Source organism: Cucurbita maxima, unplaced genomic scaffold, assembly GCF_002738345.1.
Source record: "Cucurbita maxima cultivar Rimu unplaced genomic scaffold, Cmax_1.0 Cma_Scf00023, whole genome shotgun sequence".
NCBI lineage: Eukaryota > Viridiplantae > Streptophyta > Magnoliopsida > Cucurbitales > Cucurbitaceae > Cucurbita > Cucurbita maxima.
The window spans coordinates 1465867-1493433 of record NW_019272039.1 but is presented as its reverse complement, the minus strand read 5'-3'; the positions used below and the strand labels follow the sequence as shown (position 1 = coordinate 1493433).

The window sequence follows — 27567 nt, the reverse complement described above, 5'->3', positions numbered from 1 at the left end:
TAAAAAAGTAGAATAAATAAAAGAAGAGGGAATTAGAGATGTGGATCTCAATACATTTTGGTGTTTGGAATTAAGCCAAGTGGTCACTGGAAATGCGTGCCATCATCATGCATTGGCCTTGCCTTCTCTCTACTATTATTATTTAATATTATTTTAATTAATTATTATAATATCGAAAAGTCTGATTGAAAGCTGGACGGCGGTGATCGCCTTTCCCATGGGACCCACCCTTGTACTACAATATTCTTCGCCACGTGTAGATTCCTCCGTGGAACGACATACTTCTCTGGCGTTTTGCTTTTTTTAAAAAATTTCCATTTATTAATAAATGTCTAAATTATAGAAATTATCGATAAATTTTATCTGTATTTAAAAAATACTTACTATTATCCTTAAACAAATGTTTCAAACCTACTATTAAAATTGAAATTATTATTATTATTTTTTTTTATGAAAAAATAAGATTCGGTGTGGGCATGGGTGGGATGTGTGGATGGTGATGGTGGGAGACAATGCGTTACAATGTGAGTGGATGTAGGGGATTAGGGTAGCACGTAGGCATTGATGACGTGGACCACTTTCCCAAAGATTACATTGTGATTGTGGGACCCCTTGGTCAAGTCAACAGTTATAAACCTCAATTATTTTGATCAAGCAGAGGCCGAGTCATGTGGTGTGTTACCATTTTTTATTTATTTATTTATTTCATATTTTTGTTCCCCCCATTTATGAATTATGGTTCAGAAATTATTCCTCTTGTTTGGGGATTACCATCTCCCCACATTTATGCCCAAGTGGGTTATATTTGAAAGTAAATTAATAAAAATATCTTTTTAATTTTACCTATTATATAAAAAAAATATCCACCCGTCTTACTTGAGAATATTGTAATAACCAACACTGGTTGAACCGGCAGATATCTTTCTAGATGATCAGCCAAGTTGAAATACATATCTATCAATTGGATTCGTGAAAACAGAACTTCTTCTTCTTTTACCCGTTACTGCTTTTGTAAAAAAAAAAAAAAAAAAAAAAAAAAAAAAGTTTTAAAGACGGTTTATTATCAATAGCAATAATCAGTTTTAAAGAAAGAATTCCTTAACACAACTCACTCATATGAGAAGGTAAATTTGATATGCGGAAACTAAGAAAAACATTCCCAATGGTTTAAAAAATATTATTGAGTTTTCAAAATTTTCGTTAATTTTTTTGAACTTTTTTTAAATTTTAAAAACACTTTATACTTTTTTTTAAAAAAATCGGTACCCACAATGTTTAAAAAATATTCATAAATTTTTTAAAAAAATTAATATTAAAAAGTTTGGAAATAATTTATAAAAGTTATATATGACTATATTCACGTTATATAGTATTAATGGTAAAAGCATTTTTTAACTTTAAAAAATTAAAAAAATATTAATGAATTTTTTCAAATTTAAGAATATTTTTTAAATACTATTTTTGAAATTCAATACACAATTTCTATCCAAACAAACTATAAAAATATTTTTTAATTTTTTTTTTTTTTTTTAAATTTTAGAGTATCATTAGAACTTAAAAAAAATGGTTAATAATAGCTGAGCCTAACTATATAATTCGTATATTTTAAGTTTCCAAAGTTCATTTTATATATTTTTAAGAAAAAGTTATGACGTGGATAGAAGAAATTAAATCCCTAAAAGTAATAAAGTATGGGCATCTAAATTTTTAATGTGATAAAAAGTAATCCGCGGCATGTAACCACGTCAGATCAGGTAGGCAAAAGGAAAGTCCAGCTTGGAAAATTAAAAAAAAACGATCATTATTTTGGTGCTCCCACGTGGCACTGAGGTTATTTATTTATTTATTTTACACAATTTGTAATGAGAAAAAGACACCGAAAATTCATATAAAAATTTTACTTTTAAATAAATATTAAGCTATTCTTAATTACTCCACCCAAAAAAAAACAAAAAAAAAAAAACATTTTTTTCCCTAAATTTTCATTAGCTAAAGAATATTATTGGAAATGTTGAATCTAAGCTTTTAGATGTTCTTTGTTGTCTACGTGGATTCGGAATTTTGCAGATATCGACGGAGGGCAGTCGGCTGTGGCGGCCGAAGGCCCCGACGGTGTGATTTTCGTAAAGTAACCGAAAGTTTGGGGCGTCGGAAGCCACCGTCTTCACTGTTCAAAGATTCTTGCTTGCAGAGCCAAACCAAACACCCAAGTTCCTTCCTTACAGAACCCTTACGGTGGAAGGAAGAGAAAGGCATCTCCCATGGCTATGGCTATGGCTATGGCCGCCCTATTTCTCTCACTTCCTCATCACCCATCACCTCCATTTCACCCTTCCAAATTCCAATGGCTTTGGCGTTTTCTTCTGCACCAAGTTTCATCCATTTCCCCATCTCAATCTCAAACTCCAACATCCTCAACGCCCCCTCTCTTCCCACCACCAATAACCCCCGCCCATCGCCGGCGCCGTCGGCCAAGCGTCGAGCCTCTCTGAGCGTAAAATGTCACGGCGGTGACGCCGAGCCGGACAAAGAAGACCCTTTTGAAACAATCGACAAACTTTACAAGGACATAAAGAACGAACACTTCGCTCCCTTCCAACCCAAATCTGTAATTTTACCATCCCATCTCTCCTCCCTTACAAACCTTTAAAACAGAGGGTTTGAATTTCTTGTCTCTAATTGTTGGATAATGGTTCATTTTGCAGAGAAAGCCGAACTTCGTCTCTAATTTCATCGAGTCCTTACAGAAAAGAATAATATTCTTAGTGCAGCCAACAAATGATGGATCGACGGTGGGTGTTAAATGGAGAGTAGGTACATTCTCCAAACTAAAATCTCTTAGTTTATTTCAGTTTAGAGCCGAAATTTGAGAGGTTTAAGGTTGTTGGTCATGGCAGGGTGGCATAAACCCCTGATGGTGTGGGATAATGGTGTCGGCATCCATTTCCACCAAAGCTATGTTGGAAAGTTGCTTATTAGGTACTTGAATTCAATCTATTTGTTTCCATTTTCAACGTCTCTGCGAGCTTTCTGCCATAGACGCCAACTAAATCCTTCTCTGTTTCGTTTTTCTTTGAAACTGAATGAATTGGATTCAGCAACTTGGAGAATCTAATAGGCCCTGTTCTTCGCCTAGCGCCCAAAACACTGGTGAATGAACCTACACACCTTCTTTCTCGTTCCATTTGGTACTCTTTCTATATTTTATATAAAACCCATCTCTTTCCTAGACTTACAAGTTTGTGGGGAACAGAGGAATTGGAGTTGGGTGCCGATAAAACAGAGGAGAGCTGCAGCGCTGTATGTGGGTTTCTTCCTCCTCATTCTCTCGCTCTTCTTCTTCAAGTTTTGTGTTCGGTAGGGCCGGCGTTCTATAATTTGCAGAGCCCAACAAAGAAAGAAGGGACAGTCAACTTCTTATGCATTTCAAATACACCCATAAATTTATACCCTATTGTTTCAAAATTGCCCTTTCAGCTACCTACCTACGATGTTTCAAGTATAATGCAAGTTCACTTTGTCATTTACATTAACATTTTACTTGATTGGTGAGCGTACTATGCCAATTCGTCGACATTTTGTTAGCGATGCTTAGGATAAACACTCGATTCAATAGGTTGACTAGAAGTATAGTATGAAGTTCATGAATTTAATAAATATGCGAGAGGTTTGAAAACTCAAACATATAAACAATTGAATCAACTTAATTTAAAATAAATTTGTTGGGAGTTGGTTGAGTTAAAGCCAACCAATCCAAACTTATTACTTAATTTCCTCTATAAATTGGACAAATTTGTATCTTAATCAATTGGTCTAAAAAGTCAACCTAAATTTCTCTCCCGCTTCAGTTTTGGTCATTTTTATCAGACATAATATGTAACAGTCTACCCTCTTCATTTATGGTAATTCTTAACAGATATAATTTGTAACACAACCGACCCTCCCCATGGTAGAGGCATTTTAAAATTGTGAGGTTGAGAGTGATACATAACAATCTAAAATGTTATCATATTTGCCAGGTGTGAACTTTGGGTTGTTACGAATGATATCAAAGTTAGACACCGAATGGTGTTCCAACGAGAACATTGGGCGCGAAGGGAGGGTAGATTGTGAGATCCCACCTAAGTTGGAGAGGAGAATAAACATTCCTTATAAGAGTGTGGAAACATCTTCCTCATTTTAAAATCGTGAACCTGATGACGATACCTAACGAGATAAGACTATAAGACTGTGTTTGTCAACCAAGATTCTTGCTTGCAACTAAATGAAAATAACGAAAAAGGAGGTTCTTTCCTTGTGGGGGCCAAGTTTGTAACACTACGGGGGGAAGAAAGCATCATCTCCCATGGCAATTTTGTGTCCATTCCAAGACGAGAATCCTCTTCTTTCCAATGGCCTTCAATCCTTCCTCATCTTCTGCCATTTCACCTTTCCAATGGCTTTTTCTTCCTCAACAAACATCATCCATTTTCCCATTTCAATCTCCCCGTCCAACTCTAGCTCTAACTCTAACAACTACAACTCCGCCGCCTCTCTTTACACCAGACGTTGCCCACCGCCCGCTGCCAAGCATCAACTCTATCTGTGCGTAAAATGCAATGGCAGCAACAAAAGCTGGGTGCCGGGAAAAGATGACAACGACAACGACAACGACAAGACTCTCAAAAGAGTCCACAAACTTTACGAGGTGATCAAGAACAAAAACATGAACCAGGTGTATGAGGTAATAGCAGATGAACTTCCCGATGCTTACAATTCCATCCCTGCAATACGAGTCTTCCGAGCCATATTGGTAATTTCACAAATCCCATCTACCTCTTTTTCGTTTTCGTCTTCTGTTGATAATGGTTTATTATGTATGTGTTGCAGCCAGTGTTAGAATTCTTCTCTCATATCTCCAAGACCTTCGTAAACAGCCTGAAATTCACAGCGAAGCCAACAACAAAAAATGGATCGATGGCGGGTGTTAAATGGAAATTAGGGTGGCAGAGAACCCTGATGACGCTGGGAAAGGGAATCGATATCCAGTCTCACCATATCTATGTAGGAAAATTGCTTATTGGGTATTGGAAACTGTTTCTTGAGTCTCTTGCCATTCCTTACCTTCTTCAAGTTCTCAACAACTTGCAAACTCAAACTTTCTTCGTTTTCTGTTTTCTTCGAATGAATTGGATTCAGTAACATGGAGAGGATAATGGATGCTTCGGTTCAGCGGAAGCCCATAGAAGAGGTGAGTGAAGTGTTCAGTACCGGAGATCTAACTTCTTCTTGGCTTAGATTATTTGTTAATATATATATATATGTGTGAAATGATCTTACTCCTAGCAACTGCAAATGCTTAGGAGCAGAAGGATTTGAATTTGGAGCCGCCAAAGAAGAGGCGAGCAGCACCATTGTATCTGGGCTTCTTCTTCTTTGTTCTCTCGCTCTTCTTCTTCCAGTTTTCTGTTCGTTAATGGCTGGCGTTTGAGGTGGCTACTAAAAAAGTGTTTCAGAATTGCCTTTTGAGCTGACTATAATCTTTCAATTATGATACATTTGTATCGGGGCTTCATTGCGTTCAATAATCATTTTAGATTTTTTATAATTTTTCACAACATAAAACTCAACGTGCATAGTAATTAAATATTTTTAAATAAGCAAATAAACACTAGAGGTAGTAACATTTGACATTAGGATTTAGCAGAAAAAGGCACTTGAAAACTGGCAAAAGTAAGATATTTCATTCAACGCACTTGATTTCTAGATCATATGAGTCCAGGTTGTTTACCGCATGCTACAGCTTACACAGGTTTTATTACAACAGAAAAACATCTACTCAGTTTTAAGATGGTAATGATAGTTACCAACTCTACGGCTCCATCAATCTTCCAAGGGAGGCGAAGGAACAATCTTTCCAGTGCATGTCCCAAATCCAACAGTGTAACCATTTCCCTGCAATAAAATAAAATGCCAGATTATATGTCGAAGGCATCATGTATGACACAAGAAACAATTGGTATCAGAACGAAATGAAACTTTCATTTTACAATCCTTTCAATAATCCTCATAATTTCTAGGTGAAGGTAGTTCCTCTTCTTAAGCAGGACATTTTTATCGTACAATGACCTACTTGGTAAACGTTCGATGCAAATTTTAAGTACCATGGTCAATGTAGGAAATTCAAAGAACATAGGACGATTGTAAACTGCTACAAACCTCACTAGTAATTACTAATTCCGATGTGCTAAGAACTCAGGAAAGAAGATAAAATTGATAAAAATATAAACCTTGCATTGACCAGTGAAGATGACTTCATCTCCATCTTCCAGAAATTTACGAGATATCCCATTTAATAACTCCAATGGCTTTTGCCCATTCCATGTTAACTCCAACAAGCAGCCTAGAGAATCTTGTTCCTGTGTTCAAACCAAAGTGGGGAACACAACTCGAAAATTATAAGACTATTCCAAACAAACATTATTTAAAACAAGAAAACACACACTCATGGAATTGCAAAAAATGCAACATGGATCATGAGTAGAAGTCGTACAGGTCCACTTATGGTGCCACTGCCCATGAGATCACCTGGCTGCAAGTTGCAGCCATTACTAGTATGGTGTGCAAGCTGTTGAGCCAGCGTCCAATACCTACACATTCCACGAGTAAATAAAGGAAAGATAGAGAAGTACCACAGACATTGCTGAAAGTAAAAATCAAGAATCGAGAAAGCAAATACAAGACACCACGCTCCAACCAAAAATCCATAATAATTACGATGAAAAGAGTCAATGAACTGCTGCATATGAAACATGCTAGAGCTTGTTATGGCTAAAAAATCCAGAGCAATCTTGTAGGCTTCTTTAATCATCTTGCCCAGACTAATTAGATTTCATCTCTGCCACCTGGACTAAGTGTATGAAAGGACACAGCTTGGTACAAGTATAACTAGATTCACTTATCCATGGTTTTTTAGAGGGGGTAAGGAATGATCATCACTCGGTATTTATAAATGACATTGAAAAAGTACTAATGCCTCCTTACAAATGCTTAAAATTGCTTCTTGTCACCACATGTGTATCTTGTTGGCCAGCAGGTCGAATTTGAACCTTGAAGTAGGAAGAAAAATTCATCAAGATCTCAAACACAAAAACAAACTCTATAGCTCAGAGAACGAGACATATAAAATGCAAAGAGGGAGAAAAAAAGTGCTGGTTTTTATTAGAAAACATTATAGTCAATAATGTAATAAGAGAAAATCATGGGATACAGTGCTATATAATGATTAATAAAGATGAATTAATTACCTCCAGTGGGATGTCATAGTTCTTGGATGTCTTTTCAGCTAGATATGGCAATGGAGGTGGATCCTACAACAAAAAGTACAAATCATACGACCTGTTAGAGCTTTTACACAGAACATGCAAACAGGGCAAAAATGGCGTTACAATTTTCATTTAGGAAAACACACACACACACACAGATGATATGGAGTTTCAATACCTGCTTGGGAGCCTCACATATGAAAGGCTCTAGGGCTTCTAGTGTAACAATCCAAGGGGATATAGTAGTACCTAAAACAGACATCATATAGAAAAATAGGGTAAGAATTCTAACCAAAATAATGCAAATACCATCTCTAACAGTAAAGACAAAGGTACAAGTTATAGCTTCAGCTTCTATAACTAAAAACGATAAGGAAAAACAAATTTTTATACTTACCAAAACTCTTCCCAAGAAAGGGCCCTAGAGGAACATATTCCCATGCCTGAATGTCTCTAGCTGTGAAAAGACGAAGTATCAGACACTGACCGAGCAAGCAAGCAGAACCTTATAAATTAGCAAAGCTAAGTATTCTTACCACTCCAATCATTCATCAGAACCAGGCCAAAAATATGATTTTCTGCTTCATTTATATCCACAGGCTTTCCCAATTTATTTCCTGTACCAACAACAGCAGCCTGTACGCAACATTAACATTTAACGTCAGAGGTCAAAATTGTACCTATAAGTAGAACATAACATGATCTGTAACACTACCAATATCTTGTAAAAAAATATGCATAGGCATCTGAGTTTAGAACTCTAACCATTTCCAGCTCGAAGTCCAACTTAGCAGAAGGACCAAAATTTGGTGTAGAGGTTTCGACCGGGGTGCTCTGGCCTCTGAAAAAGGGCATGAGAAAAGTCTAAAGATAACAACCTAAGAATGAACCCATACTAGAAAGAAGGGAGTATTGTATCAAAAAAACAATAACCAAGTGGGAACATTTGACTGAACCAGTGGACAAAATGATGCAGAAGTATGATTGAACCTATAAAGTCTGTTATAAGGAATCAGAGCAAGAACAAACCCTGACAACAATACAAACAAGCCTATTATAATCGAACCTAAAGTTCTTTTATCTAATAAGGAGTATGATTGACATCATTAGAGGATGAGGCATTAATTAAATAAATGAATGACATCCAAGGCCATTATATTCATCCCCACCCCAGTCAAGTTTCAAAAAGATTGGCATATAGATAAGCATCTCTATCTCATTTTAAACTCTCGTACAAAAGAAGAAGAAAAAACTACATACTCAACAAACAAAATAAGGGGAAACTCAAAAAAGTTTGCGTACCGAGGTCGAACAATGTCTGTTCCTGAGATGACAATGGATGATGCACGTCCATGATATGCAATTGGAATGTGGAACCTATATATATGAACATAGGATTTTCAACTTTCAGAACAAAAGGAAAGGGGACGTTGAAGAGTTATTGCTTCACATTCAATATCCACAAACCAGTTGGGAAGCATTGGGTTTTGAGAACCGCGAAATATAGCTCCGCAATTTTTTGCATGATGCATAGAAGAAAAGAAGTCCGTGTAGTCCTGAATTGCCACAGGAAGAACCATCTCTGCACTACTCTGGAAATGTAAACATCTTATTGACATTAGATAGGCAGATATCTGATGGGAAATTTGAGCATTCTGAATTTTGCACATTATTACCAGTGGAATAAGTGACCTTGACCTTAAAGCTTCATTGTCACGCAAGGCTGGTTCAGTAGCTGCACCAAGAGAAAACGAGTTCTTTCATTGGTATGATAAGCATGTAAACACACGCGAAACATTATCTTCAAATGAAGAAACAATAAGCATACAAATAGTAAAACCTGAAATCTTGATACATCATCCTACCAATATAATTCTAATTTATTCTCGGGAACTTTTTTTCTCGTATTGAATCAAGATCTTGATTATAAGACTTACAGAAAACGTACACGATAATAGTTTTTGAAGCGTCGCACGAGCTTCCTTCCATGCAGGCCGTCCCAGAGACAGAAACTTGTTTAGATTAGGCTACATCGAAGTTGGAAAAGAAAAAAAAAAAAAAGATCAGGCTACACCGAAATTGGAAAAAAAACAAATAGATCAGGAATGATGGTGTGTTTATAAGTAAGGAATACATCTTCATTGGTATAAGGCTTTTTGGAAAGCACAAAGCAAAGGCAAAGGCAAAGTGAATAAAATAGTACCACTATGGAGATCAGTGGTTCTTAACACTGCCAATTTTGCCAGGAAAAAAAGGAAAAAGAAAAGCAAAGATAAACTTATGGAAAAATGAAGTCGTGAAAATGCAAGTAAACCAAGTCATGGCGACACGAGCAATTAAACGTACATTTACGCGCACCAACCACGACAGTAGAGTTAGTAATTGCTAAGTTGAGCGATCAATATCCATCGACCGGCATTTCAAGAAAGAAAGAAACTAGACTACAGTCTTGATCTCAATCTTGGATTCCGTTTACATGCTCGACAAAGACGAGCCGGCAGGGTGAATATCGCAATTTAAAGATCGCCATTAAACTGTTAATCTTTAACCACCATACCTGAAGGAAACAGTCAGAATTCTTGAGGAGAGGCCCTTCGAAGAGGCCAGCGGAGGCGATTACAGAGAGGTCCAACACGTACTCGCCAATAGCCACACCAGGTCGCTGAACGGAACCAGGTCCAGACTTGAATACTCCGTAGGGAAGGTTTTGAATGGGGAAGTGAGAATCCGGATGAACTTCGATGAAAGAATTGAGAGCCATGTTGCAGGTAAAAGACGATGGCGTATACAGTCGATGATTTTGGGGAAGAAGTAGAGTTCGAGAGGAACGGCAGCGATGAAATGAAATGGAGCGAGGACTGCAACTCTGTCTGTGCTTTTATGGAGGGAGGATAGAGGGGGCCAATTCAATTAATTAAATTTCCTTTTTTAAGTTTATTACTTCAGCAGCATACATCGTATGATCAGTATTCACCGCATATAGATTTTATTAATAAATGTACGAAGTAGTTGCCAAATCAAGGGTAGAAATAATTTACAGTTGGGTAAATTCTCTATTCATGCTTTTAATTTTATTACATACAGGTTTTAACCTTCAAACAGGGCTGCAATTTCAACCCTTAACCAAGTTTATACTATTTTTTTAAACATATTTAATTATTAGAATATAATTTTATCGGTCTAAATATCATTTATTAATTAACGACTCCAATCCAACCCAATTATAAAATATTAGATTAACCTTATTGATTAAATTAAGATTAGTAGCTCAATTTTTAATATATATTTTAAAAATTAAATTAAAAAAGCTTAAATTTTATTTTTTAAAAGTTGTTAAAAAATGAATAAAAAAAAAGATTATGAAAGCTGAATAATCTCTTTTATGTAATACATTGACTAAAGGTCGTATTTATGGAATTATCGGTAAAAAAAAGCATTAATAATATTTAATCCTTTGAAGTTTATATTTGACAAATGGTTGCAATTTGGGAAGGACTTTGGAAGGAAATATTTTGAAATCTTCAATGGAATCTTTTCAGCTTTGAAATAGAATAATAATAAATAAAAAAGCCCACGTTAAAAATCCAATTTTTAAACCCGCTAAAAAGCTGCGAGCGGGGGGGCAGCCGAAGGACAAAGGCCTACGGTAGTAAGCCACGTGTAAGGATTAGAAAGATCCAACGGCCACTGGACGACGAACATATGCCGTCAACTCAGAGGGAGATATTAACATAAAAAAATAATTATTAAGAAAAGAAAAGAAATTAGGATTCGAATTTCAACCGTCTTTGTACAAGAAAAGAAATCGATTTGCGATGCCTTTTCTTCCTCAAATTATTCGTGTTTATTTCCTGCTTTCTTCTGCCTCGCCTTTGTTTTTCTCTCCCGCTATTCGATTTTCTGCACTTGCTTTGCCGGGGTTCGGAATTGTCTGGGGATAATACTTGTTTCACTTCGAATTTACAGGTACTATCGACTTCTTTTTTGAATTTTGCTTTGGTTTAGAACGAACTGTTTGGTACTAAACTCAATCGTCTTAGATTTATCTCTAGTACTTAGCAGTGAACTGATAGCTTGCTTGGAGTAATTTCTTTATTGGAAATGTTATCGAGTATTCGGTTTCTTGTTGCTTTTTTGAATTCGAGCTTTTTGGATGTCTAAGACTCGAGCTGAGAACTGCATAACTCTGATTTTCCGGAACTCAGCTGTTTTAATGACTAGCATGTTTATTTGCATCAGCTTGCTATGTTCGTTGAAATCAATATTTTCATTCCTGGATTTATGGTCTTGTTTTGAATTTATGTTTCAGGGAACAGTTCTTGTGCTGCTAATGATTTTTAGGATCCTGTGATAAGTACACTTCTCATCATGCTGAACGATATTAGTACCAATAGTCCGTCGACGCCTGGTGGCCGGACTCGGCATCGGAGGCGCCCAAGTGATGTGTGTCATTTCATCTCTCTCTTCGATATGTACCATTTTTACTACGAATAGCTAAATTGGAAATGTATTTCGGTAGTTAAATTTCTAGTGGTAGTAATAACAGGGATGTCTAATTGTATAAACAGCTTCATGCTACAGTTCTTTCTGTCACTTCAAACACTGTACTCATTTGTACTATCTTTAGCTATACTCGCTGTCATTGTAGGTGTCAGCAATTATGCATTGGATATTGACTGCTTTACATTGAAAATTTACGATGTTAATTTTAATAATTTATTTTTTAGGTAACTTCGGAGGATGGCAAACCCAATGAAAGAAATTTACTTGTTGATGACCGGAGCAAATACAAATCGATGTTAATCCGTGCATACTCAACAATTTGGATGATTGGGGGTTTTGCTCTAATAATCTACTTTGGGCATCTCTATATTACTGCTATGGTTGTGGTTATTCAAGTTTTCATGGCCAAGGAACTGTTCAACCTACTCAGGAAAGCTCGCGAGGATACTCGTCTACCAGGGTTTCGACTGTTAAATTGGTATGTCAAGGCTTTTCTTGAAATTTTCTTTGGTATATCCTCTAGTCCCTACATTACCTGTTACTTCTGATTCTGAGCAGCATGCCTTTACTTTTCCTTTTGTTGGAGCTTGCATTTTGTATTTACTAATTGGTTAGAATTCAAGTGCAGGCATTTCTTCTTCACAGCAATGCTATTTGTGTATGGTCGCATTTTGAGTCAGCGGCTTGTCAATACTGTCACCTCGGATAAATTTTTATATCAGCTAGTGAGCAGTCTCATCAAGTATCATATGGTTATTTGTTATTCTTTATATATTGCAGGTTAGTGAACCTCTTGTAGCGATCCTATGATAAGTATCACCTTCTTGACACTTTTAACCATTGCAATCAACATCATTTCGTGGTGTGCAATTTGCGAAATTTTGTATGTTTTTTTGGTTTAATTTCTATTAATTTTTTCACTCCTGAATTTTTCGTTTGCCTGATTATGTTAGTTTCTTCAATCGTCTGGAAATTATAATTTTCTTGACAACTTTGTAACATTTTACCTCATTATTTCTCCGCTTCTTGTTGGGCTCAGGCTTTATGTGGTTCATTCTTACTTTAAAGAAGAAGATGTATAAATATCAATTTGGGCAGTATGCATGGACGCATATGATTCTAATTGTCGTTTTTACACAGTCCTCTTTCACAGTAGCCAATATTTTTGAAGGAATCATCTGGTAATTCAGCCTTCTCACAGGGAAAAAAAAATTCTGTTAAAGAGAATAAAATCTTATGTGGCTTGAAGTTTATCCTGGAATTTCACTATTTCCTTACGAATGAGTAATATTTCTGCAGGTTTCTTCTACCAGCATCACTTATTGTTATCAATGACATCGCTGCCTATATAGTTGGGTTCTTCTTTGGAAGAACACCATTGATCAAATTATCTCCAAAGAAAACTTGGGAGGGATTTATAGGAGCCTCTATATTGACTATGATATCTGCTTTTGGTGTAAGAAAAATTTTCCTTACTTTCCATTTTCGTCGCTGGATTTATTGAGTTTCTTATGTCAACCCGTGCCTGATGTTACTCAACTATTTTCACAATTATGAAACACTATGATCAGGTCTGGATTGCTTGATATTGCCCAAAGTAGTGCTTAACTAGCTCATAGGTCGTGCATGTCTGTCTGTCGTGGGTGGTTTCCGTCTTAATGGTTACTTAGTAGCAATGCGCAGTTGAAGAGATGGCTAAGTTATGCGCGTCTGTCTGTCCGTCATTTTCTTGTAGTAATGATTACTTGATAACAATATGCAGTTAGACATTTGTACTTGAGGAACTAAGTTATGATATATTTGTTTGTTTTTCAGCTTGCGAATGTCATGGGTCGTTATCAGTGGCTTACTTGTCCAAGAACGGTAATTGTTTAGCAAAACCGCCTTTCTTGCTTTTGAGGAGGCTTTTTCATATTTTGAAGCTCTTACTGTCGTATGGTTCAATGAGCTCAGGATTTATCAACTGGTTGGCTTCACTGTGATCCTGGTCCTTTGTTTAAGCCGGAATCTTTCACTTTACCAGGATGGACTCCTGATTGGGTCAGTAAAGACTATAAATTGAATCTTATTTATATGAATAGTATATCTCTTCTTTCACTTCTTTTCTGGCTTTCCTTTAATCGTATAGTAAAATTGTCTCCAATGTATGCATCTATATTCTGTGTGTGTTTGACCAGTCTTTAGCTGAGGCTATATTGTATTGCTGATTTCTGATCACTTTTCAGTTTATTTTTGGTTGAAAATTTTCAGTTTACATTTGTTATAACTTAGAATTATTGGTCAACCAGACCATAACTTAAACCTCTAACAAAAGGAGAGTAGTGGGGTAAGGTGAGCCTGTGAGTCACTCAAGCTTTACTTGAGAGGTGTGAGCCATTTGAGCTACATAATGAAGTAGAAAGAGTCGTCATAAAGCCATTTGGGCTTTAGAAAGGAACCAGGAGAAGTGAGAATTGCCGAGGGATCCTCGATGAGTTGGATAGAGACAAGAAGAGAGTAGGATATATGCAATTTATAGTGTTCCGAGTATATACGAAAATATTATATCTGCCTGATGTGTATCTTTTAGATATGTATAGTATTATTTCTATCCAGATTTTGTCATATGCTTTTCTCTTATGAGATTTTCTATGCAAGTTATTGGCGTTAATTTGTTTTCCATCGCCCATTTAATTTTACATAAGAGAGGAAGAGCAAATCTTCAAAAAATTATGAGCCCATATTGACTGTAACTATGAAGAAAACCGTTGAGAACAATCGAAAGAATACAAGAGGACAATACATTAAAAATAATGCCCAAGCCAAAAAGAGCTAGAAAAACTGGCAAAACCTAGAAAAGCAAAATAAAGAAATGGGCTTCCAGTCAAGAGATTGAGAGATAAAGGTGGATGTTGCTTACTCAACAATGGGTATTAGAGCTAATTCTGTTGTGCCCTTACAAAATTGTCTATTCTCACCTTACTTGGTCGGTAGGAGGGGAATCATTCTGATATATATATATATATAAATATATATTTTTTTTTTCAACTTTTTAAGGTAGGTGCTCTCACCGTTCTCCTGCCAAATATTTATTATGTTAGAGATCAAACCTTAACTAATAGCTTTTATTGAATCTTTCGTCAACATGATTCTTGATGCTGTGGGAGGCTTTTTGGCACCCTTGATCTGTCATTCATCTATCTTCTTTTCCTTCTTCCTAATATTGTTTAGCTTACAGTACTTCATGAAATTGTTCCAAATCTCTGAGGAACTCACATTTCTGTGTTCTCTTTCAGTTCCCATGGAAGAAGGTAAGCATATTGCCAGTTCAAGGACATGCATTATGTCTCGGTTTATTTTCATCAATAATTGCTCCTTTTGGAGGCTTCTTTGCGAGTGGTTTTAAAAGAGCCTTCAAAGTCAAGGTCCATTCCTAATACTGTCCTCGTGTAGTTTCGTGAAGTCTTTATTTTGAGATTATCTATCTTATATCATTTCTCTGTTTGATTCAGGATTTTGGTGATAGTATTCCTGGACATGGTGGAATTACAGATAGAATGGATTGTCAGGTGAGCCACTGAGAATTCCGAACTTTGCTGCGTTTTAATTCATTTTCCTAATGCAAAACTCTTGATCAACAATAGATCTGTAAAAGAAACCATAGATTCATACATTCTAATTTAAGGCATTGCATGAATCATTTGGACGACTTTTACAATTAGGTTCTCTAATTGGAACTTGATAGTGATTCTTAGTTTAATTGCGACTATATTTCAAATTATTTCTACTTCAAAAAGCGTTAAAGGTTAGGAGTACTGAAGTTTGATGAAATTATTTTCGAAGATTGTGTCCCAACCACCGAAATCTTGTAGAAATTAAACCCTTGATGCAGTGGCTATTATTAGAATTGGAACATTTTAGTTCGAAGATTCCAATTTCTAATATGGAACCTACTCCTTGAAGTCGAAAATGAGTAGTTTTGCACTTTGTCCTCTATCCTGTGGGAGGTTCTAGCTGGTTTAATAGTATGAATATTTGTGTCGCATATCAAAATAGTTCTGTTTGTTACTTATTCAGATAGTGCTACCCTTTCCCTCATTTGTTCACTGTCATATTTGCATGATACTTTATGTAGATGGTGATGGCTGTATTCGCCTACATATTTCATCAATCCTTTGTTGTGGCCCAGAGCATATCTGTTGACACAATCTACGACCAGGTAGTCTTATGCTCCATCATTTCTGTTTATGATCTAAAGCTTATCCTTTGTTGGAGAATCACCTATGCTGTGTATTGCTGCTTTATAGATACTAGTGAATCTCACATTCGAGGAACAGACAGCTCTTTACATGAAGCTGGGCCAAATCTTGCAACAGCGGATGATTAGTTAGAAGCTTAGAGATAAAAATCTGATGCCTTCCAATCTATCTCGTTGTTTAGAAAAAGTTCGGACATTGTACCTTAGTGATTAGTCATAAATAATAATCTTTCTGGATAGCCTGAAAAATCGAGTTGTTTCTTAGATGTGTAATCAATAACTATATCATTTGTTTAGGGCTTATATGATTCTTTTATTTTAGTTGAAGAGAGTATGCAATCGTATAAAAGAAACCATTTTAGACAGTAAAGTTATCAGCTGTAGCCATTACTTTAAAAGTTGTGCAATGGGTCTTTTCTATTCTAGTCAGGGCTAAATCTTCACTAAAATAAGAAGTTAAATAAAACAAATGAAATTGAAGAATCAAAACATTAAAAATAGTGGCGCACAGAAGGTTAAAAGAAAACTACAGGGAGTAAAATAGATTGAACATACTGCAATATTTTACAGATGTTGCGCTTCAGCTCTGTGAAAGAGTTAAATGCTAAGTCACTCTGTAACGCATAAATCCTCGAGAATCAAGCCCTGTCGTCAATGAACAATAATACGTAACTGCTGTTATTTGTACTACAAAAATCTAAGTTTCTATTCATTCCTTACAGTGAAAAGAAGGAAAAGAAGTAACATAGCCCAAAAGATTGCATGCTTTTTCTTCTCTACCTCCAGGGTACACTCAACACAGGTCAAAAATTGTCATAATTTGTCTTCAAATTCGTGTCTTCTTACTGGGTTTTGGGTTTTTCAATCTTCACGTAGGGGAGAATTCCCATTAAATGAAGAACTTTTGGTGCCCATCCTCTTTGCTGCGCCCGGCAAAACATTAAGAATGTGTTAGCAAAGTAGGAACTCAAACCCATGAAACCATGCCACAGGGCATGACCTTGAGGATTGATGGTCCAATGTGATATCTTCTCACAGAAACCCCGATCGATTACCCAACAGAAAATGCCTAAGAGAAGAGTCAGCAAGTACAGCCTCGCTAACCGCTTAGCCGAGGCATCTTCTGTGTATATATAATACTTATACATTCGAGGTATGCAGAGGAGACAAAGAATCACATAGTGCAGCTTGAAACCGATGTCATAACGAAGAATTGAATGAGCCACAGCAAAAATGGCCCCGTATAGGAAGAGGAATGTTGGCATCGTACTTCGGTAATGCCAATCTGGTGAATAGAGAATATACATGTAAAGAAGCATTTCCCAGATCATTGGTGTTTCATCACCTTGCTGTTGCCTGGTTACAAAACAAAGAGTTGATCGTTGGTTGTTAAAGCTCAGTAATGAACAAACATTCAAGAACACAGCCTTCAAATATCTAAATGGAAAGAACTGCAACCAGAACACCAAAAGCATGCCATTAGAACTTACACTTTCTGCAATGTGGCATGATAGAACATGCTGCCAATGGCCAGTATCATATTTGATATGTGAAGTACACTAAATCTCTTCTCAAAACCTTGTCTCAAAGCATTTGCAAGACCGATCAGAGCCAAAAGAACGGTTGGGATGTTTGATATTGTGTTATAAAACTCGGCAATATAAGAAGAAAAAGCATAATTCTTCTCACAACACTCTATTGTAGATGTGACAGGACCCCAGAAACTTGATATTCCATCAGCCATCCTCGACCACCTCGCCCTCGAGATCGCTAATATTCAGCAAAATAGCCTGGAGTAGAAGGTGGAGATAATCATCAAATACTAAACCTACCGCCTGTAGATGGAATATGTTGGTTCATCAGGCTCTCAGATTCAGATACTATTAAAAATATACAAACCTCAATTATGTCCATTCAAGATTACATCGTCCTAAATCCTAATATGGCTCTAATTAACAGTAATCTACGTCAAAACGGAATCTCATAGCATTCAAAACAAAGAATCCATCGAAGTCATTAATGCACTCACAACCCAAAACGTAGAACAAGAAGAAGCAGATCCCAGATTACACATTCCATTCCCCCTGTTTATCGGTAGACTACAATAAATCACATAAACAACAAGATCTATCAGGATTCTTGAACGGTTACCTGCAGGCCACAACCGAACGTTTATATTCAGAATCAAATCCAAAAAAAACGCAATCAAGGATTCACCCTTCCCAGTTCTTGCTACTTTGGAGTATTTGAATCCAAGAGGGAAAAACGGAAATGGAAAACGCAAAATCAATGAATAGCCGAAGAAAAAAGAAAACATTGTACGCTCTAAATTCCATTGACGAGGGGAGAGAGAAAACGAACCGTCTTAGCTGGTGTAGATGACTTTGTTGTTCATTCTCAGATTTCTTCGGGAAGCTGATCAATTTCAATGGTCGATAATCTGACTTTCGCCTTCAAAGGAAGAAAGGGACGAAGACCAGCTGCTACTTCCTTTAATTGGAACTCCGAGTTTAAAATAGTTAAATCTTTCAAGATTGGTTTATATAACTTTCTTCAACTTTTCCTCCCCGAATCTGAATCCCTTCATTCCATTGACCGTTCGTTCGTGTTCATTCCGACGTTTTTCCGTGTCTTCTTTAAATTTGTGGTCTCCGGGGCGTCGGCTGGGCCGGTGCTGCCGACAGTCTTGGCCCGGTATCTATGTACCAGGCCCATCTCTTTTCAGTCCAACCAGGCCCATTTTATTGACTTACGAAATGTTTGTATTTTTTAATTAATTAATTAGTTGCTAACCCATTGACAACTAACTTTTATATACCCCAAACCAAAAATTAAAGGTCACACAAAATAAATAAATAAAAAATCCAGATTCAATGAATGTGGACACTGGAGATGGTCACTGCCGGTGGCCATGCTAGATGGATAATAGTAATTATTCTAAACAAACATTAAAAAAAGACAAAAATAAAATAAAATAAAATAAAATAAGGAATATTCGAATATGTTGAAAGAAAGCAGCACCAAGTTTCCGCATTCAGCTAATGAGGTGTAGAAGACGACAAAAGAAGTGACGTGTTGAGTGCAGTGAACACGGAGCTCGTGGGAGCCACGTGTGCTCATACAAGGGTTGCATGTTATCACAAGTCATTCAATGGCGTCGTATGCTAAACAAACGCCGTTAAGTTTAGTGTAATGATTAAGCTTTATTAATCCCATTTTAAGTAACTAAAAGATGGTTAGGGTATGAATTGTTCATACGTAGTCCGTGTAGACTCGGTCGAAGCAATGAAGTTTGATTTTTGGGTGCAGTCACCTGAAGGGCTGCTGCCGTCAGCGTTATGGCTGCTCCATAGTTACTCATCATTTTGAATAGACAATTCTGAACCGTACACCACACCCTTACTCCATTTTCACCTCACCATGACCACATCCTGCATTTCTTCCACACCCTCCCCTTCTCTGCCAAATATTCGGTTACTTTATAAACTAAACGTTAAATCTTCACTCGGATTTCATAACTATGCCCAACAAAATGGATAGATTTGCCGAAATCTTCCGCCATGGTGCTGAAGCCGCCCTCTGGGACACCAGCAGCGGCAGCGACCATTCGCCGGAAAACTCCGCCGCCGACCTCTTCGACCTCGTCAAATCGTTCATGGAAAGAGATGATGTGGAAATTAATGAAGGGGAGGAGGAGGATGGCAGTACAGAAGAATCAGATGGTGGTTTCTCTTGTGATTCAGATGCAGGGGTTATCAAACTAAAAAATCTGTTTGGTTCACGGGATAATAAGAGCGACGAGATCAGAATTGAAGCAGAACAAGCACTGAAGAAACTCGTCGGAGGAAGATCGTTTCAGGGGATTAAACGAAAATTGATGGCACATTTGCGCAGAAAAGGCTTCGATGCCGGTGAGTTTGAGTTTCGTTTTCAGTTTAAATTGAACCCAATTTTCGTTCAAGGAGTTTAATTCACTTGATTTTGTTTGGGTCGTGCAGGACTCTGCAAATCGAAGGGGGAGAAACTCCAATCATTTCCGGCAGGGGATCATGAGTACATCGACGTCAATTTTGGTGGAAATCGGTACATTGTAGAAATATTTCTAGCCAGAGAATTTGAAATTGCTCGTCCAACCAGAAAATACACGTCATTACTCAACACATTTCCAGAGATCTTCGTCGGAAATCTGGAGGAGCTGAAGCAGGTGGTGAAACTAATGTGCTCTGCCATGAAACAATCCATGAATATTAGGAACATGCATGTGCCTCCATGGAGAAGAAAGGGGTACATGCAGGAAAAATGGTTTGGTTCTTACAAGCGGACCACAAACCATAAAGGGTCAGGATCGGCAGAAGCAGAAACTTCGCCGGGAATGAGTTCAGCCTGTTTCAAAACCAGCCATTGCAGAGGAGATTTTGGTCGAAACAGAGGTATCATGGTTGGAAATTTAACCGCTGCCTTTGGTGCCGCCGATGGGTTGCTGCTGTAGTCAATAAATTGTACATAAAATCTGCTCATATTGATTGTTCGTATTAGGGGTTTGATTCTTTTTGTTCTTGTGCTTTTTTTGTCCCAAGTTTTGCAACCAAATGCGGAGAAATCTATATCACCACAAGCTCCTGGTGTGTCCTGTACAGATCTTTAAACAGGGCTTTAACTTGATTTGAGCTACAAATTTCAAAGCCCTAGAAATAGAAACAGTCCCAACTTCAGAATTTCCATTTTCAACAATTCCTTTGTTCAGTAAATTTCAGACATACAATCCCGATCTCTTAGAAATGAAAGCACCGATAGACGCAAACTGCTAGGAAATCAAAGCAGCTTGCCTGGACGGTGACGGAAAAAAAATTGATGCGAGGGAAGATTCGGAGCCCTATAGCATCTCGTAATCAAACAAAACCAGACACACAAAAAACTCATCCAAAACGGATTGAGAAGAAAAGAAAATATAAGAAGTTCGGTAAGCAGATTCGTCGACGAAGATCCGATTAGATCGAATTCAACGACCGGCCAGTTAACTTGTGTGGGTTTGATTTAGCTGCAGCCTCTTCGGCCGGTCAAGAACAAGGGAATCGATTAACTCTCACCCTTGTCTTGGTACATGCAACCATAGGAAAACAGATCTTACAAATGCGAAAGACATTGCTTCCAGTTCTACGTCGATGAGAACATTGTCTATTGAATGAATTGGGCGCGACGTCGAAGTTGTGGAGGATGCTGTGAGAAGGACAGATTATTAGCCCTAGCGAGGCCATTTAAAAGGAAGCTTTAGTGAAGCGCAAAGAGGACGGGTTCGGGAGATCGTGACCGTTGATCCTTACAAGCGACGAGATGGGGTTTGTTTTTAGCTAAAATTATATTTTAATTATTTTTTAAATGCTTAATTAAACATATGTGATCCTTACCGCTGACTTTTATATAAAAATATATTTGATATTGAATTTTGAATTTTAAAAAATTATGTTAAACACCATAGTTTTACATTTTATTAATAGAAGTGATATTAAAAATGAAAATTATGTATTAATTTTTTTTCTTAAAAATATATATATATATATAAAATTTACACAATTCCCATAAATTTTATGTGGAAATTCCTATTTTGGTCCAACAAAGTAAATGAATTTTTTGTCACTAAGCATCCACGACAAGAACCAGAAACCAGGACAAAGCTGTGAAAATCTAGAATGGTTTCTTCGCAGGCTTATCTCGGTGTTGAGCATTCAACAAGCATGTTGGAGCTCGAACATCTTGAATCATGGATGAAGAGTCGTCTACAAAGTTCTTCTCGATCCCTTTTGGTAGGTCATGTTCATCGTTTTCTGATATGGAAAGAAATTCGGTTGGAAAAGATGGAGTTACGTCCAATATTTTTTAACATATCAAGTCGACTCAATACACGAGCAAAGAAGAAGGATTATTGCATATAAACTAATATGTTTTCTTCATCAACTACTTGTTTGAATCACTCAGTACGTGGTTTACACCAACCTCCAAAAACAAATCATTGTTGACTCATTCTTCTCTCCCCCTCTAGGAGTAGAATGAAAAATTCAAACTTAGGTTGAGATTGAAACATAAGTATGGAAACCCAAGACAACTAATGATAAAGAAGAGGTTTAGAAGTGTCATTTCAGCTCAAAGTTTGACTTATGGGTCGAGCTTAGATGGTTCGTCTTCAAAATTTGGGTCGAAATTAGATTTGAACTTAGATGGTTGGTCTTTGAACTTTGGACTTTAAGCTCACTTTCGATACTGCATCGAATTGAACAAAGTTTGATTTTAGGTCGAGCTTAGATGCTTGGCTTTTGAACTTAGGAACAGGTAGAGGAGACTGACTTGTGGCATAAGTTTAATTGAAATGATTAGTTTAAAAATTGTATATTAAATTAAGGTTGAAAAAAATTGGAATGGGCCAAGACTGAGTGGATGCCCAGTCATAAACGGCAGCGTTTGGTCAGACTGAGGTGTGCTCGACTGACTTTTTCAATGAAATATGGTTGACTCCAAAACTGATTAAACGGAAATAGAAATCTGATGTGAGAATCAACCACACGTGATGAATTGTACGTGTTGTGCGTCGCACCTGAATATTGCCCAATTCACCATCGTCTCACGTCATCAACTCTCTCTCAGATACCATTCTGTGGAGTAGAAAATAATAAATAAAAACCTCATAAACTATCAACCCCGCTTCCACCAAAACCCATTACCTTCCTCTTCTTCTTCTTCCATCTCTCTTCTTATTTGACCATGAAGAAGCTCCGCCGGAAAAGCTCTGTCCATCCATCCACGCCGATCATCTCCGACTTCCTTTCGTTTCTTCCAGCCGCCATATTTTCTCTCACGATGGCGCTATCCGCCGATGACAAAGAAGTCCTGGCCTATCTCATCTCCTGTTCCAACACCAGCAGCCGAAAAGCCGCTGGGAAAATCTCCAGCGGGAAGAGCGGTGTCGATCACGCTCCGCTCTTTGACTGCGATTGTTTCATGTGCTATCGGCGTTACTGGGGGAGATGGGACTCATCGCCCAATCGGCAACTAATTCACGAAGTAATCGAAGCTTACGAAGACGGATTAGCTAAATCCAAAGCCGCAGCAACGTCGCAGAGAAATTGCAAGAAAGAGAGACGGAAGAAGAAGAACGAACCGGGCTCGGGTGAGTTGAATCGGTCCGAATCAAGGGTCGGAAAGGTGAAGATGAACGAGACATCGGGTTGTGTGCAGCAAGAGAGCAGCCGCGACAGTAACAGAAAAGAGGAGGAGGAAGAAGGAGACAGAGGATCGGTTAGGAGGTTCGTGAGTTTTGTGGGGGAGAAAATTTGGGGTGCTTGGGGCTAACAATCAATTTGAATCCCAAACCTAGATTTGTTCTTCTCTTAATCATCTAACAAGATGACAAAATAGGACTCTGTTTTTCTTCTCTGTTTTGGATTTTTGGTTTGCTCTGCTCTCTGTAAATTACTTCCCTCCTGTAAAAATCATCGTATGCAATTCTAAGGCTCAGGCTTGTGCTTGTGCTTGTGCTTGTGCTTGTGGGGTGACCCACTTCTGTATCTATAGATTATATATGTAGTAGAATTAATGGGATTGAGAAGCGTGCATGCATGGCCTCTGCATCAAATGAATTGATAGTGCCTTTTGGGATTCTGGATAGTTGGAAAGATCTTTGGTGGCTGTCCATCGCCATTCCCCCACTTCCGAACAGGAGAGCCTGGTGGAGATCCCAATAAATTAATCTCGATGCCGTCGAACAACATTGGAGTCTCCCTAATTTAGATTAAAGTTTACATTTTGGCATCTGGGTTGGCTTCGTTTATGCATTTTAATCGGTTAAATTTAATGTTTCATTATTTGTTAAAGGTTTTTAAGTCTTTGGGGGAAGAAGAATATGGTTTAGAAGAAGAATCTAGTTCTTGTTAATAAATATTTCTTCCTTCTTGAGATAAAAAGAGTTGGATTAATCACAAAAATGGTTGTTTTTTAGTGCTTAAAATGTGTGTAAAGCAGTGGATGATGATCATGTGTTGCAATTCATGAAGATTGTTAGCTAAAAGAGAACCCAAAAAGGGACCAATTAAAGTTGCCATTCACAAATTTTGGCCTTTTAGTCTAACCTTTTTTTTTTTTTTTTTAATGTCATTATCATAAGTTTAATTTTGTTCATAGTGTCCCAAATGGATAGCACTTCTTAGATTTCTAAACTTTATGTCATATTATTTACAAAAAAAAAAAAATTATATTATTTAAGTCACATATTAGAAGAGTCGTAGTCGGACTATCCCTCAATAATGTTAGTACGGATGACTTAGATCGACTTAACATAGCTTAACTCAGTGACATCAAGTCATAAGGCATGCACTTGTTTAATTTTTAGTTTGTAGAACATCTATAACTTAGCTCATCATCCTTCAGTGCAACTTGTAATTTTAAAATATTATTTTTTTCTATTCACAATAGGACTTTTGGAACTACCTACATAAAATATAAATACTCCTTTTTCGTGTCTACAAATATCATGAGTACACTTACATAAACAAATACAATTTGGCCATCACACCTCTAACACGATTGTCAAGATTCGTTGTTCGACAAACACTACATAATTGTTATGTTTTATTTTTTGTTACAAGCCATTTGAGGTGATGACTTGTTGGGAACTAAATACAAAACGAGGGTTCAGAAAGTACAAAAACAATTGTGCCCTATCTTAAATGAATGCAAGAGTTGGATCAATTATAAGGTAAGATTGTACCTCCAACGTTGTACATGTGATGTAATAGAGGCCAAACTTTTAACTTTTTCAACTTTAATCATATAGATAAAAAATCAAATCAATATAATACCTAAATATATATTATCTTTCGCTAATATGTGTTGCCATGTGGCAACGTATATATTTATTCATGGTCGTATGCTCATTCCAAATAGCTTTTACTTACTTTCACACGTATAGTGATATGTTTTATATATTATTATTTTCATTTGTTATCTCATTATATTAGCTAAAATGTATGATGGGGAATATTAGCTGAGGTTTAATTAATTTAGTTTGTTTATTTAATACATAATTAAGATTTAATTATCTAAATAAAATTATTTTCAATACTTTTAACTAATTAAAATTTGATTTAATATTCCTATTTTATAAATAATAACGTAGTCCTATCTGTGACATAGACGGTAATAAAATATTGGCAGAAAATATTAGGTTGAAATTAATCAAGTGTTGAAAGATGAAATAAGAAAAAAGAAATTAAATTAATAATTTTAGGTTGGAAAATCAAAAATATAGTTTAAACCGATTGACTAATAATTGGTGAGATTTCCAGTGGGCTGGGCCAAGAAAGTTGGGCCTTATGTACAATGATCCAGATGTGGACCAAGAATCCAGGGCGGGCCCGGTCATTTTACACAGTATTTCATCTTCCTTCTTCAAAGGTAAAATTCATCAAAATAATATCTTCCTTTCGAATTACCAAAGCTATGGCGGCTTAAGCTCAGTCTCAGTTTCAGGCATGTACAGGTATTGAAGAACTGGTTGAGGCGCAAGCTTTCAAGCGTTCAATAATGGCGTTTCGGTTTACCAATCCTTTATGGTGTGCAAGTGGAAGACCCTCTTTCACGCACTCGTCGTATTTCTCCAAAGCCGCCACAATGTCGCTGAAATCCGGTCGCTTCGATGGATTCGCCGCCCAACACCGCTTTATCAGGTGTGCTAACGCCGGTTGACAACTCGCCGGCAATGGCGGCCTCTCATTCTGCCCAAATCAAAGTAAGGCATTTCAACATTCAAAACCCTAACCTTATTATTTTTGGCAACTTAATTGTTTTGAACAGATTTTTCTTCGAACATATAAGTATAAAAAATCAGCATTCATTGGGGAAGTGGGAATTTGAAAACTGGTACCTTCTCGGCGACGGCAAAGGCAGCCTGCACGGGAGTCATCCCTTGAAAGGGAAGCAGAACCGTGGTGAGCTCCCACAGTACAATCCCAAAGCTGTACACATCAACTTTGCGAGTGTAAGGCTTCTCTTTAATCATCTCCGGCGCCATCCATCTGTAAGTTCCCATGTTCCCTTTTGTTTCTCGACACTGTGTTTCGAGGCAGGAGGTTCCGAAATCCGCTACTTTTACTCTCATTTCATCGTTTAGAAGCAAGTTATTTGATTTGAGGTCTCTGTGGATTACCCCTTGGGAATGGAGGTATTCCATTCCTCTTGATATGTCTAGGGCTAGCCTCAGTATTGTTTCTATCGAGAGTGAATATGGCTCTTTCTTGTTAAGATACATTCTCAGAGTTCCTTGTGACATATACTCTGTAATTATGCAATATACCGGTGGCTTTTTACAGGCTGCAATGAACTGTATTGGAAACGGACATTAATTTAGCATCCCATAAAAAGTTTTGTTGTCAGTTCATGTTTCAGGGAGGGAAGGGCAATATTTTTGCCATAAGGAATAACAGGGAATAAGAGACGAATTATAAGGAATAGCATGGCACCTGTTTATGTTTGAAACAATAGAAGGTTGAAATTTTACCTGAACTATGCTGGGATGAAAGAGACGAGAAAGCAAGGCAACTTCAGACTTGAATTGCTGCTCAAGTTTGACTCTTGTTTCCTCCTTTTGGTTTGGAATCCTGACCATCTTCACAGCAACGGCTCTCTGCTTATAAATTCCACGGTATATCCGACTGTGCGCACCGGAGGCAAATTTGTTGCCAATGAAGAGCTGAGAGAGATCAGCTGTCCACTCCTCCTGATCCTCCTTTGATGTCTCCCAAGTTTCCATATTTTCAGACTCAAGGATCATCGACCACGATTCCAAACTATCAAACCTTCTCCTTTCCATGTTTTCCATTTCAGAATTCATCTGGGATTTCAAGGAGAAAAGGGTTGATAATGGCTTGCTCTTTGATTTACGAATGCGAAGTGAACCAAAACAGGAGGTCGCCATGAAGATTGTTTACGTGAAATGGTGTTTGTTTATACCAAACTCAGAAGGTTGTTTTTATGTCAAAGCAAACAATCGGAAGGAATTTTCCTTCTGAAAGTATGAATTGCTTTTAAGAAGTGCATGAACTGATTCAAAAACATGGATTCGAAAGAAGAATGATGATAATTGGATTTGGGAATTCATGAATTTGTTGAATCAATGATGGAAAGGACAAGACCCAAAGAAAAAGAAAAGTTTTGCAGAAAATAGGAGAGAGAACAGTTATCCGCGTCAAGCATTTGTACCTTTTGTATAGTTAGGCAAATGTTCATGAAGAGACCCAGAATATATCAGAGAAAAAACCAAACGTATAGATGGAACATGGGATTTCATGGCTTCAGGAAATGGAACAGAAGGAGAAGGAAGAGAAGAAAAAAAACAGGAAAACTTGGATGTAGAAGAGAAAAAAAGGGTCTGATTTTCACGGTTGTGTATGACAGTAGAAAGACGATGACAAAGGGGAGATCTTCCAGGGGCGTCTCGTGATTTAACCTCTCTTTTTTGTGAAGAGGGAACCACTTTAA

General features: G+C 37.2%; 8 protein-coding genes, 1 long non-coding RNA gene and 1 other non-coding gene across 20 annotated transcripts; 5 read left to right on the top strand and 5 right to left on the bottom strand.

Moving 5' to 3' along the window:
* Positions 1-441: 441 nt before the first annotated feature.
* On the top strand, positions 442-3566 carry LOC111497027. Of its 4 annotated transcripts, XM_023147639.1 has the most exons (6): positions 442-468; positions 2030-2608; positions 2706-2814; positions 2898-2979; positions 3099-3150; positions 3254-3566. In XM_023147639.1, exons 2-6 carry the CDS (start codon positions 2030-2032, stop codon positions 3359-3361), a joined length of 930 nt encoding a protein of 309 aa, XP_023003407.1. In that variant the 5' UTR covers positions 442-468; the 3' UTR covers positions 3362-3566. The 4 variants fall into 4 exon arrangements, 3 of the variants coding, with proteins under 3 accessions (XP_023003407.1, XP_023003408.1, XP_023003406.1); XM_023147640.1 differs by lacking the exon at positions 442-468 and having other exon boundaries at positions 1970-2608; positions 3231-3566; XM_023147638.1 differs by lacking the exon at positions 442-468 and having other exon boundaries at positions 1972-2608.
* Positions 3067-3316, bottom strand: LOC111497028. The gene is made up of 2 exons (XR_002720554.1): positions 3237-3316; positions 3067-3168 (listed from the first exon to the last, which is right to left on the bottom strand). It is a non-coding gene; the product is annotated as an uncharacterized LOC111497028 (long non-coding RNA).
* Positions 3567-4299: 733 nt separating the features above from the next.
* LOC111497026 lies at positions 4300-5587 on the top strand. 3 transcript variants are annotated; one of them, XM_023147636.1, is made up of 4 exons: positions 4300-4792; positions 4870-5063; positions 5179-5230; positions 5349-5587. In XM_023147636.1, exons 1-4 carry the CDS (start codon positions 4346-4348, stop codon positions 5454-5456), a joined length of 801 nt encoding a protein of 266 aa, XP_023003404.1. In that variant the 5' UTR covers positions 4300-4345; the 3' UTR covers positions 5457-5587. The 3 variants fall into 3 exon arrangements, with proteins under 3 accessions (XP_023003404.1, XP_023003403.1, XP_023003405.1); XM_023147635.1 differs by having other exon boundaries at positions 4302-4792; positions 5343-5587; XM_023147637.1 differs by having other exon boundaries at positions 4302-4792; positions 5326-5439.
* Positions 5588-5704: 117 nt separating this feature from the next.
* Positions 5705-10188, bottom strand: LOC111497025 (fumarylacetoacetase-like). The gene is made up of 14 exons (XM_023147633.1): positions 9862-10188; positions 9253-9331; positions 8981-9039; positions 8772-8896; positions 8607-8681; positions 8070-8145; positions 7841-7940; positions 7702-7761; positions 7483-7553; positions 7287-7349; positions 7024-7088; positions 6533-6629; positions 6270-6398; positions 5705-5934 (listed from the first exon to the last, which is right to left on the bottom strand). The coding sequence occupies exons 1-14, from the start codon at positions 10063-10065 to the stop codon at positions 5863-5865; spliced, it is 1275 nt and encodes a 424-aa protein (XP_023003401.1). The 5' UTR covers positions 10066-10188; the 3' UTR covers positions 5705-5862.
* Positions 10189-11061: 873 nt separating this feature from the next.
* On the top strand, positions 11062-16464 carry LOC111497283 (phosphatidate cytidylyltransferase 2-like). Its single transcript, XM_023148042.1, has 12 exons — positions 11062-11270; positions 11614-11747; positions 12032-12285; positions 12436-12587; positions 12847-12988; positions 13107-13263; positions 13623-13670; positions 13761-13847; positions 15083-15211; positions 15299-15355; positions 15922-16005; positions 16094-16464. Exons 2-12 carry the CDS (start codon positions 11673-11675, stop codon positions 16175-16177), a joined length of 1269 nt encoding a protein of 422 aa, XP_023003810.1. The 5' UTR covers positions 11062-11270; positions 11614-11672; the 3' UTR covers positions 16178-16464.
* A 95-nt stretch (positions 16465-16559) lies between these two features.
* Positions 16560-18683, bottom strand: LOC111497288 (alkaline ceramidase). 5 transcript variants are annotated; one of them, XM_023148049.1, is made up of 4 exons: positions 18406-18662; positions 18074-18195; positions 17535-17879; positions 16560-17400 (listed from the first exon to the last, which is right to left on the bottom strand). In XM_023148049.1, the coding sequence occupies exons 3-4, from the start codon at positions 17786-17788 to the stop codon at positions 16887-16889; spliced, it is 768 nt and encodes a 255-aa protein (XP_023003817.1). In that variant the 5' UTR covers positions 17789-17879; positions 18074-18195; positions 18406-18662; the 3' UTR covers positions 16560-16886. The 5 variants fall into 5 exon arrangements, with proteins under 5 accessions (XP_023003817.1, XP_023003819.1, XP_023003816.1 ...); XM_023148051.1 differs by having other exon boundaries at positions 17535-17834; XM_023148048.1 differs by lacking the exon at positions 18074-18195 and having other exon boundaries at positions 17535-17834; positions 18406-18683.
* Positions 18684-19268: 585 nt separating this feature from the next.
* LOC111497287 lies at positions 19269-20883 on the top strand. Its single transcript, XM_023148046.1, has 2 exons — positions 19269-19955; positions 20043-20883. Exons 1-2 carry the CDS (start codon positions 19565-19567, stop codon positions 20531-20533), a joined length of 882 nt encoding a protein of 293 aa, XP_023003814.1. The 5' UTR covers positions 19269-19564; the 3' UTR covers positions 20534-20883.
* A 105-nt stretch (positions 20884-20988) lies between these two features.
* On the bottom strand, positions 20989-21091 carry LOC111497519. Its single transcript, XR_002720622.1, has one exon. It is a non-coding gene; the product is annotated as a small nucleolar RNA snoR109 (small nucleolar RNA).
* A 1634-nt stretch (positions 21092-22725) lies between these two features.
* On the top strand, positions 22726-23648 carry LOC111497289. The gene has a single exon (XM_023148053.1). It carries the CDS (start codon positions 22798-22800, stop codon positions 23383-23385), a length of 588 nt encoding a protein of 195 aa, XP_023003821.1. The 5' UTR covers positions 22726-22797; the 3' UTR covers positions 23386-23648.
* Positions 23649-25381: 1733 nt separating this feature from the next.
* LOC111497284 (serine/threonine-protein kinase HT1-like) lies at positions 25382-27042 on the bottom strand. 2 transcript variants are annotated; one of them, XM_023148043.1, is made up of 3 exons: positions 26588-27042; positions 25955-26410; positions 25382-25805 (listed from the first exon to the last, which is right to left on the bottom strand). In XM_023148043.1, the coding sequence occupies exons 1-3, from the start codon at positions 27002-27004 to the stop codon at positions 25557-25559; spliced, it is 1122 nt and encodes a 373-aa protein (XP_023003811.1). In that variant the 5' UTR covers positions 27005-27042; the 3' UTR covers positions 25382-25556. The 2 variants fall into 2 exon arrangements, with proteins under 2 accessions (XP_023003811.1, XP_023003812.1); XM_023148044.1 differs by having other exon boundaries at positions 25735-25819; positions 25901-26410.
* Positions 27043-27567: the final 525 nt, after the last annotated feature.